The sequence below is a fragment of the Mesocricetus auratus genome, unplaced genomic scaffold, assembly GCF_017639785.1.
Source record: "Mesocricetus auratus isolate SY011 unplaced genomic scaffold, BCM_Maur_2.0 Super-Scaffold_100027, whole genome shotgun sequence".
NCBI classification, from domain to species: Eukaryota; Metazoa; Chordata; class Mammalia; order Rodentia; family Cricetidae; genus Mesocricetus; species Mesocricetus auratus.
The window spans coordinates 1,136,035-1,150,875 of record NW_024429208.1 but is presented as its reverse complement, the minus strand read 5'-3'; the positions used below and the strand labels follow the sequence as shown (position 1 = coordinate 1,150,875).

Genomic DNA, 14,841 nt, shown 5'->3' with positions numbered 1-14,841 from the left:
GAGGGAAGGCTAGCGATGGGCGTTAAAGAAAAGACAGAGACATCTGATGCTAACAGGATGGCCGTCAGTTAGTACTGAACGTGCCTCAGTTTATTCATGTATCATCTTAAGTAACTGTCCAAAGGCGGGGACAATGGCAGAAGATGTATATATATTATCATGTATAAAGGGCAGATAGCAATTGTGGGGACGGCAGACCTTGGCCGGAGACCCGCTTCCCCATCAACCTAGGGGCTGATGTTTACTGAAAACAATCCGGTGTCCATAAGAAATGTTTACTGGAGCAAAAAGTTCCAGAAAAGGGCTCGCCCACGGGAACGCCCTGACCTCGACCTTTCCAAAGACGAACCACCTCTTCCTGACCCACCCACCACAGTCTGTGGTGTCAGAGCAGAACCAGCCAGGGGTAAGGGAGAGAGCAGAAGCTTTTCTTGAGGGAAGCCTTTCTTGGGAAGTTTTCTTGAGCCATGAGCTGACAGCTTGAAGGCTAGAGAAATTGCCTTGAGAACTACAGCTCAGTATTTTCCTCTGGCCAAGAGTTCCACCACCGGTTCCAGGAGACCTCCTTCTTTTGAAGCTATCCCCTCATCCTGTGGAACTTGTCACACAGAATCTCTTGGGTTTGGTGTGGCACAAAGGGGCGTGGAGGGAACCTCACAGCTGTCCTCATCAGGGAGGTGAGGAAAGGCACTCGATGGCCTTACAGAGGGGTCGACCAGAACTCCCTTGCTTAGCGGTTCTCAGCAACGTCTACTTGTTGGTGCTGCGTATCCTGAGTGGTCTCCAGCAAGGAAATGCCTAGCCAAGAATCAGATTCTTATTTTAGGCGGGATAGTCAGGGACTGTGGCTCATGGCAGCAGTGAGGGTGACAGGACGGAGATGTCCCTTACTGTCCGAGCTGGACCAGGAAGGTTGGCTGTGCAAGGGAGCAGGGGTGGGGCGGTGCAGGGGCAGGGTCTCCGTGTGCAGGGCTGGGCTCCTCAGCTCTTCCCAGGAGAAAAACAGCCTCAGACATTTGTTGCTTCTTGACTGAGAACCTGTCCCCAGGAGGCAGCTGTCTGAAGCTAAAGACGAAGAGTCCCGAACACTCAGTATAAAGACATCTCAGAGTCCCACCACGACTCCTTCAAATGTCTAAATTCTGAGAAGTCCTGGGACACAGTCCTCTCCCCTTTGCCTCAGCCCCAATCCCAGGCCCCCGGGTGTCACCTTTTCAAGAGTCCAGAGAGGAGTCAGAGCTCTGGGAACTGTCCCTTTCTGCAGAAGAAGAAATGACAAGGAGACTGAGAGCCTGTGGCTGCAGGAGGAATTATGGGCTGGCGGGGCTCCCATCCGCTCCGGCTCCAGCCCAAGGGCCTCGGGGACAGTTCCCCCCACACTTACCTACAACTTGACCATAGCCTCTTTTTCCACCTGTGAGAAGAAAAGCCATGAGAGACCAGGGAAGTTCCCCACCCTAGGAAGTTTCCAGAACCTACAGAAGTCCCAGGTTAGAGACAGGAGCTGTGGGGGTGTGGATTGTTTCCATGAGCAGAGCACACTTCTAAAAGGGGATGGGAGGGAATTCGGACCCCGCCCTTTCCTACCTGCTTTTCCCTTCCTCTTCCTCACAACAGCCACCACAGCTCCAATGATGGTCACAGCTCCAAGGACAAACAGAACAGCAATGACTGGCATGATGGGGACAGTGGACTGAGGAGGCTCTGGGAAGGGAAGGACAGGAAGGGAAGGTGAGGGTCATGACCCCAGCTCTCAGCCCTGACCCTGCTCAGGCTCTGCAGAAGGCTCCGTCTTTCCCTGACCCCAGCTCTGCACCCACTCCCTCCTTACCCCATCTCAGGGTGAGGGGCTCAGGCAGCCCCTCATGGTGCACATGGCATGTGTATTTCTGCTCCTCCCCAGAAGGCACCACCACAGACGCCCACTTCTGGAAGGTTCCATCCCCAGAAGGTCTGGTCTCCACCAGCTCCATGTCCTGAGTCTGTTCCTCCTCCTCCCTCTGCCAGGTCAGGGTGATGTCAGCAGGGTAGAAGCCCAGGGCCCAGCATCTCAGGGTGACATCACCTTTAGGTCCAGGATGATGGGTCACATGTGCCTTTGGGGGATCTGTGTGGAAGATTTAAGAAATCCCACAATAACAAGGTAAACTGAAGACTAAGTTAAATCAATGATGACACTGAACTATAGCATCTCAGGGTGACATCACCTTTAGGTCCAGGATGATGGGTCACATGTGCCTTAGGGGGATCTGAGGGGAAGAGTTGGGAAGATCAGGCACCTTGCTTTCTCCTGGGGACTCAGCAGTGCACATGTGACCATTCTGGGAATGGACCGCAGAACTGGGGTGGGGTTAGAGTGTGTGCATATATTAATAGACCCCAAGTAGAGGAGACACTGGGGCAGTCTCCTCTTTGGGGTGTGCTAGGATGTGTGGGTGACAGTAGGGGGGCTTCAGGCTCTGCATCTACAGACTAATGGAGGAGAAGGGATTTCTGGTCCTGAGCTGAGGGAGGGGCAGGAGACTCAGAAAAGCTGGAGTCAGACTCCAGAGACACTGGAGGAGGCCTGAGAGAAAACAAAACAAAAACAACTCCTGTGGAGCTGGGCGGTGGTGGCGCAGGCCTTTAATCCCAGCATTCGGGAGGCAGAGGCAGGCGGATCTCTGTGACTTCGAGGCCGGGCTGGACCGACAGCCTCCAAAACAATACAGAGAAACCCTGTCTCATAAAGCCAAAAAAAAAAAAAAAAAAAAAAAAAAAAACAGCCAAAAAAAAAAAAACACCTGGGCGTTCATCAAGGCTGTAAAAGGATTAGTTTCCCTATGAGGAAAAACAGCCCGACTCTCCCTCTCCCTCAGTCCGGCGCCTGCTGGACAGTTCACCCTCTGAGCGTGCCCTCAAGCCTTTTGCCCACTCTATGGAGGATAAGCGCGTTGGGGTCTCCAGGTACCTGAGCGCAGCAGCGCTGCCTTCCCCAACTCCAGGTACTTCTGGAGCCACTCTATGCAGGGGCCCTGCAGGTAAGCCCTCTGGTGGTGGGCCTCGCCTACTTTCTCTGACTTTTGCTTAGAGATCTGAGAGGCCAGGTCAGTCGCAGTCCAGGAGCGCAGGTCCTCGTTTAAGGAGATGTAATCGTGGCCGTCGTAAGCCTCCTGACAGTACCCGCGGAGCAGGCGTTCATCCGGCCCCAGGTCGCAGCCGTACATCCACTGCAGCGTGTGCGGCCCTGGCGGGGACACGATGGTCAGTGCCACCTTGCTGTCACCCTACCCCACTGCCAGTCCATAACCCGACCTTGAAAAAAACAAGAAATGCAACCGAAACCTAAGCGAAACTCTGCAGGGTCTTTCCTGTTTGAGGCTCCGGGCAGGTGTTTGGATGAAAGTTCGACCCAGCAGCGGGTCAAGAAGATCCACGCCCGTCCCGGGGGGCTTGGAAGGGTCGTGTCTGTGATCCGGCCACTCACCATCGCCACTCTGATTGTAGTAGCCCAGCAGGGTCTTGAGGTTGGATCTGAAGTTCTTTCCTGTGTTCCTGGCTTTCCGCGTCTCCTCCTCCCAGTAACCCGGCTCCTCCGGCTCCATCCACGGCGCCCGCGGCTCCATCCTCGGGTTCTCCGCGTCGCTGTCGAAGCGCACGAACTGCGTGTCGTCCACGTAGCCGACGATAATGAACCGGGGCTCCCCGAGGCCGGGCCGGGACGCGATGGTGTGGAAATACCGCAGCGAGTGCGAGCCTGGGGGAGGCGGGCGATGAGACCCCGACCTCCTCCCGGGACCCCGGTGTAGGCAGGGGAGACACCAGGGGTGAGAGCCGCGGAGATACACTTCCGGGATAATTGTCTCCCCCACCCCACCCGGCGCCCTGCTCCTTTCCGCAGAATTCTTTTCGCTCCCCACCCCTTACTCACTCGCCTGGGTCTGGGTCAGAAATAGGGTCAGAATCAGGAGGAGCTGGGGCCTGGGAGCAGTAGCCATGGTGGTCATTACCCGGACCCTGTGAAGAGTGAACCGTGTTCCTGTTGACTAGTATACTTTGGAAACAGTGTCGCTGATTGGCTGCTCTAGAGACCAGGCGTCCAACAGGAATGAGAGTTGAGCCTGCATCATTTGTGTCCAGGGAGAAGCCAGCCAGGATTGCGAGAAAAAAGTGAAACCGTGTGTGGAAAACCAGTAAGAGCCTTTACACGACCTGGGACCTCAGCCGGACCCGTGCCCTCTTGGCACTCGCAACGCTTGAGCGCAGTGTTTCTCTGAGTCTCGGTGTAGAGTCTATGCAAGCTTTGGTTCTTTTAATTTATTTTAATTATGTCCGTGTGTTTTTGTGAGTATGCGTGCAGTGCCCCAGGAGGACCGAAGATTTCCTGGAGCTGGAGTTACAGGTGACTGTGAACTCCGTGTGAGTGCGGGATCCCATCCTCAGGTTCTTTGTAAGACCTAGTTATACCCTGAGCCATCTCTCCCGTCCGTGGGAGGATTCTTTTTAATACTTTGTTCCGTGGAATCTTATATATTACACCACAGCGACGTAAGTGTAGTTATGAGATGGTTGATTATAACGTGACCCCGTCACTGAATGTTTCTATTCTATTCTATTAAAACCACGGCGGGGGAGGGGGCGCACTGGAGAGGTCACTCAGAGGTTAAGGCTGCTCTTCCACAGGTCCTGAGTTCAATTTTCAGCAACCGCATGGTATCTCTCCGTCTATAATGGGTTCTGGTGTGCAGGCATACGTGCAGAAACAGCACTCATACATTAAAAATAAATAATAAATATAAAAAAAACCCACTGGGCTTGAGGCTGGAGAGAGAACCCAGCAATCAAGAACACTAGATACTCTTGCGGAGCGCCAGGGTTCGATCCCCAGCACCTACATAGCGGCTCCCAGCTGCTTGCAACTCCCTCTTCCGGCCTCCTGGGCACTGCAGGCATGTGACAGACTTGCTTCCAAACACTGTTGGGTCCATCTTCCAACGAGGTCTATAATGATGGATCATTTAGGAGGTTTACTTGATTCAGGTAATCATTAATATTTGAAACAGGCCCTTGTAATGTAGTCTGAGCTGGACTTTAGTTGGTATTCCTCCTGGGGAAGGAGAAAACCAAGCAGGGTCAAGTGGTATGGGCTTAGTTTAGGAACAGGGGAAAGAGACACATTGAAAAGAAGGGAGGGCCGGGCGTTGGTGGCCCACGCCTTTAATCCCAGCACTCGGGAGGCAGAGGCAGGAGGATCTCTGTGAGTTCGAGGCCAGCCTGGTCTACAAGAGCGAGTTCCAGGACAGCCTCCAAAACAATACAGAGAAACCCTGTCTCAAAAAACCAAAAGAAAGAAGAAAGAAAAAAGAAGAGAAGAGAGAATAGGGGAGGGGGTGTCAGTAATCACCTAGGACACAAATCTGTCTGCGAGAGAGGTTCCAGATTAGCTTAACTGAGGTGGGAATAAGTGTGGCACCATTCCCCAGGCAGTGGTCACAGGCTGAGGTCATAGGCGAGGGGGGGGTTGCTGGGCAAAGAACTCAACCCCTGGCCTTCCTGGTGGTGACTGCACTGTACTAGCCACCTCCTGTACCTGCCACCATGCTGTCCCCTTCATGATGGCCTGTATCTCCTGGGGCCGGCCAAAGTTAGCCTTGTTGGGTATCTGGTAACAGCAATGACAAAACTAACAAATGCAGACATTCACTATCTTGAGTGGGGGTCAGTGCTGGGATAAACCAGATCTCACTACAGATGGTCTACAGATGGTTGTGAGCCACCGTGTGGTTGCTGGGAATTGAACTCAGGACCTCTGGAAGAGCAGCCAGTGCTCTTAACCTCTGAGCCGTCTCTCCAGCCCCAGAAAAGAGTTTTTTTTCCCTCAATGAATACTGACGTGCTGCCGCGGTGGGCAGGATTCACAGTGGACAGGGGTAGCACCGGGGAGCTGACTGGTTTGGATCTCATGCTAACCAAATACACAGGCTCATGGAGCACTCTGAAGGGTGGCGCCAGGAAGGAAACTCAAGACTCAGTTAGGGGATCTAGGAAACACGTGACTGAACCCATGCAGGGCGGCAGAGCCAAGGGAGAAGACAAACGGAAAATAACAGAACCGCTAATGGTGGTCAGTTTATGGAGGCTCCCAGGCTGAGTGGCAGCTTATACAGATGGAGGAAGGCAGGAAACGCGAGTGAGTCCCTGGTCCCCCTCTACATCTCAACCTGAGGACCTAATAGGGTGTGGCGGGGACAATGGGGAAGGATAGGAGCAATGTTATCTATTGTACTACAAAGACTCATTTATATACCAAATTGGAGAACCTGCATTCATATGGCACAAATTGCCCAGTCGGAACATGGTAAGAGAATGATGTATGATGAACAACCCCTTGGGGGACCTGTAAGAGAAACTCCAGAATTAAAAGGCAGAGGGCCTTGTAACCTCGGGTTCATTTTGTTCTCTGCACTGTTCCTGGACGTGATTTCCTGCCTCCTACGATAAGCATTTACATTCTGTTTTTAGGACACGGATTATTCTTTTTTTTTTTTTTTTTTTTTTTTTTTGGTTTTTACGAGACAGGGTTTCTCTGTATTGTTTCGGAGGCTATCGGTCCAGCCCGGCCTCGAACTCACAGAGATCCGCCTGCCTCTGCCTCCCGAGTGCTGGGATTAAAGGCGTGCGCCACCACCGCCTGGCAGGACACGATTATTCTTGTTGGATGATGATAGACATAGCTATAGAACCCAATCTGGTCAGTCTTCCCTGAATCTGGATATGACCCAAGTTCTCCCTGGTATAATCCATAGTGCGGGCCAGGCAACTGTGTTTATTTAAACTGGTCTGTCCTGAGAAAGCTCTGGGGGAAGGGCTGTTCTATTAATATTTAGCATGTGCTTACTGACATTTATTTACATGTTTTTCTGAAGGCAAACAGCCTTCCTTGGATCATTCCTTTCTTTGTAACACTCATGTGTAAAAGTACACTGAAAGTGAAGTAAAGTTGTCTGCAGCCTCTTTCTTGCAGGTCCTTGGATCCCAGGTCTGGCAGACACAGGTCTGCACAGGTTGACAAAGGTTGACAGTGCCCAAAGAGGCCTGCAGAGGGCGTCAGATACCTTGGAACTCGAGTTACAGATGGTTGTGAGCCAATATGTGGGTGCTGGGAATTGAACCCGGGTCCTCTGGAAAAACAGCATTAAAGAAATAATGATCAGAGTTTAAGGCAAGGAAGCCTGTGACCTTGACTAGAACCCAAGTCCTCTCTCAGATGGTCTCTGGGAGTCTCAGGTTGTTAACATGTCCACAGAGGAGACGTCCTTCCTTCCTGCATCCCTGTGGTCTAGACTCACCTTAACAAGTGTAACCCTGCCAGGTGTCCCCCAATACCCATCTTCTGATCTCACGTAGGTTCCTTAGCACCATGATTGAGGCTAATAGCTTCAAAACTCATCCCAGTAGTGTGTACAGCTGTTTGTGAAGACAGCAAAGTGTGACAAGCCCACACATATGCTCTTAGTATGGCTTCCTTCTTTCTTTATTTCTGTTTTTTTTTTTTTTTTTGAGACATGGTTTCTCTGTGTAGCCCTGACTGTCATGGAACTCACTCTGTAGACCAGGCTGGCCTTGAACTCACAGAGATCCGCCTGCCTCTGCCTCCCCAGTGCTGGGATTAAAGGCATGCACCACCAACGCTGGCTCCTTGGCACCTTTCTTAATTCTTTTATTGGTTCTTTTACATGGCACCTCCTAGGCAGTCTGTTGCGTCAAAATAAAGATGAATATCTCCAGTCAGCAGCCGTCAGGAACTCACGGAAGTGGACGAGGAATGAAGCTTTGTTCTTTGTCGTGAGAATTGGATGTCACAGAGGTAGCTGATGATGCCCTGGTGAATAGTGGAAGGACTACACAGTCCAAAGGACAAATGAGGTTTCCATGAAAGCAAGGAGTCTAGACCCACAGCAGAGTGCCCCGCTTCTGAGTAAGGGACATTCTTGTTACAGACCAAGGGAAACTGGACAGAGGAGGTCCAAGTCTGTTCACAGATGCTCTGTGGGGGCCAACCTGGGTTTCTCAACTTGGCTGTTGTAAGCAAAGACGGCAAGGAGGTTCCCTCACTGACAGATACTGCTACGTCTCGGTGGCTGGGGTCCAAAAGAGTTGCAGAATCTGAAGGCTTTCTAAAGAAGCTGATGACGCTGACCAATACATTGTCAGAATGTAAATAAAGAAGGTGAGAAGCTCAGGACCAACACACCCAAGATTCAGCACCTTGTTACTCCATGCGATCTTGTGACAAAGACGCAGATGTACCGTTCTGGAGAAATAGCACACTCGGGGACATGAGGATGAGTCTGCAGAACACACTAAATGTTTGGCAGAGAGAATGAAGGAAACCCAAGGGGGGAAGAATGCCAGGAACAGACCCACAAGAGACGCAGGCTGTCTTTACCGAGAGCTTCTACTTACTCTAAGTCTATTAAAATGGGTCTTTATAAGTAACACAGAAGTGATCAGACCTTCAAAAGTACCTTTATTGGGACAGAGAGATGACTCAGTGGGTGAAGGCGCTTGCCTACAGGCGTGTCATCCCTGAGTGCCATCCCTGGACCTACATGGTGGAAGAAGAGAACAGACTCCGGCCAGTTGTCCTGTGGCTTCCACACATGAGGTGTGGTTTCTCTCTCTCTCTCTCTCTCTCTCTCTCTCTCTCTCTCTCTCTCTCTCTCTCTCTCTCTCTCTGTCTCTCTGTCTCTCTCTCTCTCTCTCTCTCTCTCACACACACACAATAAAAATTTTATGCCACCTTAAAATTAAAAAAAATAGAAAAATGTTTATTAAACCCCAACTCTAGTAGCCCATAATCCTTTTCTGCACCAAAGCCAAAGATCCCGGTTAGACCCGGGTGAAGGTCCCTAAAAGATTAGGGGTGCCACTCAGGGAGCCCTGGATGTGGGGAAGGAGCTTTGTCTCCAACCCTGTGCCCTGTGGCAAAATACCTGATGGGAAGCCACTTAGGGAAGCGACAGGTGTCAGACCCTCAAGACAGAAAGGTGGGACCTGTTACTGTTCACGGTGGCAGGAGATGGCCTGCTCATGTCCTGGTTAGGGGACAGAGGAAGGGGGACTCCAGTGTCCTGCTGGCTTTCTCTTGAGACTCCAGCCCATGAGTGGAGCCACCTTATAGTCAACGTGGTGTGGTTCTTTCCTCCTCGGTTAAACCTGGCTAGAAACACCCTCACAGACACACCCAGAGGGGCGGCTCCTGGGTGATGCTAAGTCCAGTCAAGTTAACTGTGAAGATGTCTGGTGAATGCCAGGCGTTGGTGGCCCACGCCTTGAATCCCAGCACTCAGGAGGAGGCAGAGGCAGGAGGATCTCTGTGGGTTTGAGGCCAGGCTGCTCTACAGAGTGAGTTCCAGGAAAGCCAGGACTGATTCACTGAGAAACCCTGTCTCCAAAACAAAACATTCTGTAGTACCTGTTTCAGGCACTTCCCCCTGGGGTGGGGTGGGGGAGTGGAGGGGAGGTGGGGGCTTCCCTGGGTGAGGAGACTAAGCCCAGACTTCTGAGTGGTGGGAGGACAATCAGATCACCCTGTCTGGAGAAGTGGTCTGGATGATTCCTACAGAGTTCAGTCTTCCAAAAGGGAGTGACCATATCCTACAAGATACAGGGCAGATGTCATTGTAAAGTGGTGACATTCTGAATAGCTTACTCCTCACTCAAAACGTCCAAGTGAAAAGACTCTCTCCAGCCCAAACATGTGTCCCCTGTCTTTCCCTACATGTCACCTCAACATCCATGGCCATCTCGCCAGAGTCCTGGCCACTGTCCCTGCCTAGAAAAGAATAGAGCAGGACCTGGTCAGGCTTCAGAAGGCTGGAGGTGAAGGTGGGGGGGACTCTGGGCCGGGTGAACTCTCATGGACCCCAAGGGTCTCAGGGGACCCCTCTCAGGACAGTTACCTTCTTCCTGAGTGTGGCTCTTTCCTCTCCCACCCGAGGAAAGAAAGCCATGTGTGGGTGGCATGGAAGCAGACTCCAGAGACCTCAGATGTGGGCAGAGAACTGGGCCTGAGCAAGGCTATGGCCCACACAGCACTGCAGACTAAAGGTTACTGCCTTGGTCATTTCAGGGACTTTCTCTCCTTCCCTGCTGAGACACACTCTGAACTGTCCTGACAGAAGGGTGAGCCCTGGGAGAGCCAGTCTCTCATAAAGGGTCAGGAGACCCTATAGAACTTCCCACCTCCCGTATTTGAGAGATAGGAAGACAGGTGGATATTATGTCCAAAGGACAGACACCCAAAACTTGTCTTAAAGCCAGGAAGGAGACAATGGTGCACACTCTCCACCTTTGTATTTAATATAGTGATGATTTTATTTAACCTGTCAGAAGTAGACAGAAATTTGGCATAAAAGGGATCAAAGTAGGACAGGAAGAAATCACACTGACCCTACTTGCAGACAACTTGGTTCTTTACTTAAATGACCTTGTTGAGTCCACAGGAAAACTCTTGGACCTAATAAACACTCATGGTTGCCAGATATACAAATCAATATGAAACGTAGTCTTCATTTATCCCAGCAGTGTATTTTAGGAAATGTAACTAGCAACTCCACTAGAATTAAGTGTTTAGAGATATGTCCAACAAAAGAAATGAGAGAACTACCACAAAAAGTTTAAAATCCGACACAGATTTAAACTTCATAGAAGACATTGTCAGAATCTGGAAAGACAATCCTTGCTCCTGGATTGACAGAGTTAATATTGGGAAAATGGCCATACAAATTAATACATTGATATAATCTGCAATATTTATAAAACTGATATATTCTATACTTTAGAATTAATGAATTTGTATGGAATGACAACAGACCATAAACAGCCAAACAATGTTAAGTTGGTGTACTCCCAACCTCAGTGCAGAGCTACAGTAATAAGACAGCATGGAACTGCAATAAAATAGAAAAATCCAAGGCATAGGATAGTGCTCCTGGAAATAAAATGACAAAGCTACGCATATTTAATTTTCAACAAAGAACACAAAACACATATTCGAAAAGAGCCCATTCCACACATGATGCGGCAACACTGCTTTTCTGGCTGAGAAGATGAATTTAGAATCTCACCTCCCACCTTGTACAAAATTTAACTTGAAATAAGCAAAGACCTTATTAAGTTCAAGACTTGAAACACCCAGAGTTCAGTTCAAGAGGACCACTTAGGGGATACCCTTCCAGATACTGGGGTAGACAAGAACCTCAGAATAGGACAATACCACAGGAGCTCATTAGGCCACACATCAGCATAAAGATACAGTGTCTTCACAGCCCAGGACACAATCAGCAGAGGGGACAGAAGCCACAATAGGGGAAACCTGTACCAGCTGGACTTCGGACAAGGGACTAGAGCCCTCAGTTTACGGAGAATTGCAGAAACTAAACACCACGGAACTAACATTGTCAATCAACCAACTGTGAAGAGAACTGTTACCTTAATAACATGAAAAGCAAAAATGTCCACTAATATGTTTAGTGTTTTCAGTATCTCTAGCCATCATGAAAATGCAGATTAAACTACTTTGGAGGCTGGAGAGTTGGTTCATAGGTTGATGCTCTTGCAGAGGACCTGGTTTAGACTCACTGGACATGACTTGAGTCCAGGGAATCTGACACCCTCTCTGACCCCAGACACCAGGGACACACAGGGTCCACATTTACACGTGCAGGGAAAACACTCATCCCCATAAAAGAATGAAAGAAAAATGAAAGTTAAACTGCTTTGTGATAGCACTTCACCCCAGTCAGAATGACTGTCACCAAGAAATCTGACAGCAAATCCTGGAGAGGACATGGAGAGAGAGAGAGAGCCCTGCTACTCCCCCCCTCTCTCCCCCTCTCCCTCCCGCCAATGTGTGTGTGTGCTCAAATTAACACAGTCATTGTGGAATTATTTTTGATATTTACTAAAAAAGTAATAAAAAAGCTCCCATATGACCTAGCTATTTTATTCCTGGCCATAAGTCCACACCCTACGGGTAAGATATTTACAACTCATGGTTGTTTTTGATTTAGTCACTAATCATTGGATTTAACCCATCAACAGATGAGTAGATAATGGAAATTTGGTACACATATAAAATGGAATACCATTTGGCTCTAAACAACCTTATCACAATATACACAGGAACATGGATGAACTAGCATGTACTGTATTAAGTGAGCTCACAGTCTCGAAAGAAAAACTACACTGTCTTTCCTCAAAGGCGGCCTACAATATATGTACATATGTAAATAACTGTACATAGTGTGTATAGTATAACCTGACTAAAAGACAACAAGAAAGTCTAAATATTGCGGATGAGGAAAGATTGACCACCGGTACTTTTTGGACGCAGTTCATAAAGCTAATTGTTTTCTAGTTATATATCTGTCATGGATTTTCTTTCTAACTTCCTTCATATTTTTTTCTGCCTGTTGGTGCTGGATACGTGAATGCAATATATTTGATATGGAATGTATAAAATCCAATTTGAACCTCCACAAGATCAATATGGCTATACCAAGTATATATATTCACTGAGATGTACAGCCTCTGTTGTGGTTAATTTCAAATTGTGATTTTTCGTGTATTGAAGTTAAGAAAATTAGAAATAAGTAGAGACAGGGGCGGCACCCCAGCTGAAGTCAGTTTTGAGCCCAGCCCGAGGGCAGGGGGAGGAGTTGCCCTGGGCGCCTGCACCTGTGCGCAGCAGCTGCTCCTTCCCGTGCTCCAGGTGTCTGTGGAGCCACTGCACGCACTGTGCCGTCCTCCAGGTAGGCCCTCATTCTCTCTCCAACACAAGCCTGCTTGAACTTGTGCCGGGTGATCTGTGCTGCTGTGTTTGCCGCTGCCCACGTCCTCAGGTCCTCGTTCAGGGCGATGTAATCGTCGCCTTCATAGGCAGACTGACTGTACCCAAGGAGGAGGCGTCCGTCCGACCCCACGTGACAGCCGACCATAGTCTGGATGGTGTGAGAGCCTGGGGAGACAGCACCTCCCACTCATTAACCATGCTGAGACCTCTAAACTGAAAGGGAAAACGGGTCCTGGTCCCTATCTCCTCTTCCTGGACCTGGAACTTGGAACCCCAGGGGACTTCGGGCCTTATATAGGGACTTGAAGGTCGTAACCTCCGACCCGGGGTCACTCACCTTCCTCACTCTGGTTGTAGTAGCCAAGCAGGGTCCTCAGGCTCACTCGGAAACTCTGCTCATGGCCCTTGGCTTTCAGTGTCTCCCTCTCCCAATACTCCGGCCCCTCCCTCTCCATCCGCGGCGCCCGCGGCTCCATCCTCGGATTCTCCGAGTCGCTGTCTAAGCCCACGAACTGCGTGTCGTCCACGTAGCCGACAGCGAAGAACCAGGTCTCCCCCGAGGCCGGGCCGGGAGGAGATGGTGGAGAAATATAGCATGGAGTGCGAGCCTGGGGGCGGAGCGCGGTGAGACCCCGGCTTCCTCCCGGGACCCCGGGCAGGTGCGCGGCCGGGAGGGGAGCGGGGCGCGGGGCTCAGGACGCGGGAGGGGAAGGGGCGGGAGGGTCTGGCCGGGCGATGCGGGGCCGCGGCTTCCCCGGTGCCGCCCCCCGCCCTCCCCGCAGACGCCGTTTCCCCTCCCGACCCCGCACTCACCCGCGCGGGTCTGGGTCCGGGCTAGGGCGGCCGCCAGGAGCAGGAGGGTACAGAGCACAGGGATCCCCATCTTCAGGGTTAGTGTGAGCCAAAGCACAGCCTTGTTGTAATTTGTTTTCACAGAGACTTCTATCCTGTTCTCTAGGAGCCTAGTCTCATGGTTGTGACATTGCTGTCACACTGGGGTCCAACTTGACAGCCACTGACAGAGCAAGAAGTGAAACTAAAAGCCTATCCTTCCCAACTGGAACCCGACCTTCAAGCTCTTAATCCCAGAAAGCAATTCTGAGGACTTGAGACTTTGTCCTGGAGCCCTGTGTATTACACTGTATAACATTGTCTCTGTGAACCCTGGCCCAGAGCCAGTCTGATGGTAATCCCAGGGAAACAATCTGCGTAAACACAGTTGTTTTGCTCTTTCCTGTCTCAACTCCCAAATCTCCACGATGACCCTGAGCTGCTCAGGAATGCAGGGGAGACATGATTTCTCTTTAAAGCAGAGGCCCTGGCCTGCAAGCACCACACAGATTCCCACAGACACCAGGCTCCTGTGTCCACCTGCAGGGGGCGCTCACACTGCCAAGCCTGACTGGTTGGGAATCTGAGTTCTCCATTTGTAAATGAATGGGTTGAACAGTCACGTGCAAGACCCAGAGTCTCCACGTGTTTCTTCCCAGATGAGGCATCTCTGGCCCCAGTTTTACTTTAGGATGATCTTTGTGAGAAGCCAGAGCATAGCTTCAACTCAGCTGTCCCCTTCCCTGCAGTGCCTGAATGCAGCCCACATTGCACTTGTCACTGTGTAGATGCTCCTATGACCTGGTTTAATTAATAACTTGGTCACACGAAGAAGTGAGCAATCGGGACTGGAGAGATGGCTCAGCAGTAAGAGCACTGGCTGCTCTTCAATTCCCAGGACCCACATGGCAGTTCACAACTGTCTGTGACCCCAGTTCCAGGGGAAACAACACCCTCATACCAGTGCACATGAAATCAAATAAAGTATTTAACAGAAAGACGTGAACAGTTTCACGGAGCAGGCCCCTCCCACCCACAGCTGTCTGTCCCGCACTCACACTCGCAGTGATGACACAGGAGCTGATGAGAGCAGGAAGATGGATGTGCATGGTGTGGACAGTGGATCTGAACACTGAGTGGACCCTGAGTACCTCAGCCCTGTGCAGTGTGGA

The 14,841-nt window shown here is 50.5% G+C and overlaps 2 protein-coding genes across 4 annotated transcripts; both read right to left on the bottom strand.

Annotated features, from left to right (window-relative positions):
- Positions 1-47: 47 nt before the first annotated feature.
- Positions 48-4,055, bottom strand: LOC101832695 (H-2 class I histocompatibility antigen, D-37 alpha chain). Of its 3 annotated transcripts, XM_040732472.1 has the most exons (9): positions 3,911-4,055; positions 3,467-3,736; positions 2,951-3,226; positions 2,208-2,249; positions 1,832-2,107; positions 1,588-1,704; positions 1,385-1,414; positions 1,211-1,258; positions 48-1,065 (listed from the first exon to the last, which is right to left on the bottom strand). In XM_040732472.1, the coding sequence occupies exons 1-8, from the start codon at positions 3,984-3,986 to the stop codon at positions 1,215-1,217; spliced, it is 1,131 nt and encodes a 376-aa protein (XP_040588406.1). In that variant the 5' UTR covers positions 3,987-4,055; the 3' UTR covers positions 48-1,065; positions 1,211-1,214. The 3 variants fall into 3 exon arrangements, with proteins under 3 accessions (XP_040588406.1, XP_040588407.1, XP_040588408.1); XM_040732473.1 differs by lacking the exon at positions 2,208-2,249; XM_040732474.1 differs by lacking the exons at positions 1,832-2,107; positions 2,208-2,249.
- An 8,573-nt stretch (positions 4,056-12,628) lies between these two features.
- On the bottom strand, positions 12,629-14,233 carry LOC101832429 (H-2 class I histocompatibility antigen, Q9 alpha chain). Its single transcript, XM_021223826.2, is given in 5 exon segments — positions 12,629-12,781; positions 12,783-13,003; positions 13,176-13,398; positions 13,400-13,446; positions 13,652-14,233. Coding segments are annotated over 5 exon segments (714 nt in total). The 5' UTR covers positions 13,722-14,233.
- Between the last annotated feature and the right edge of the window lie 608 nt (positions 14,234-14,841).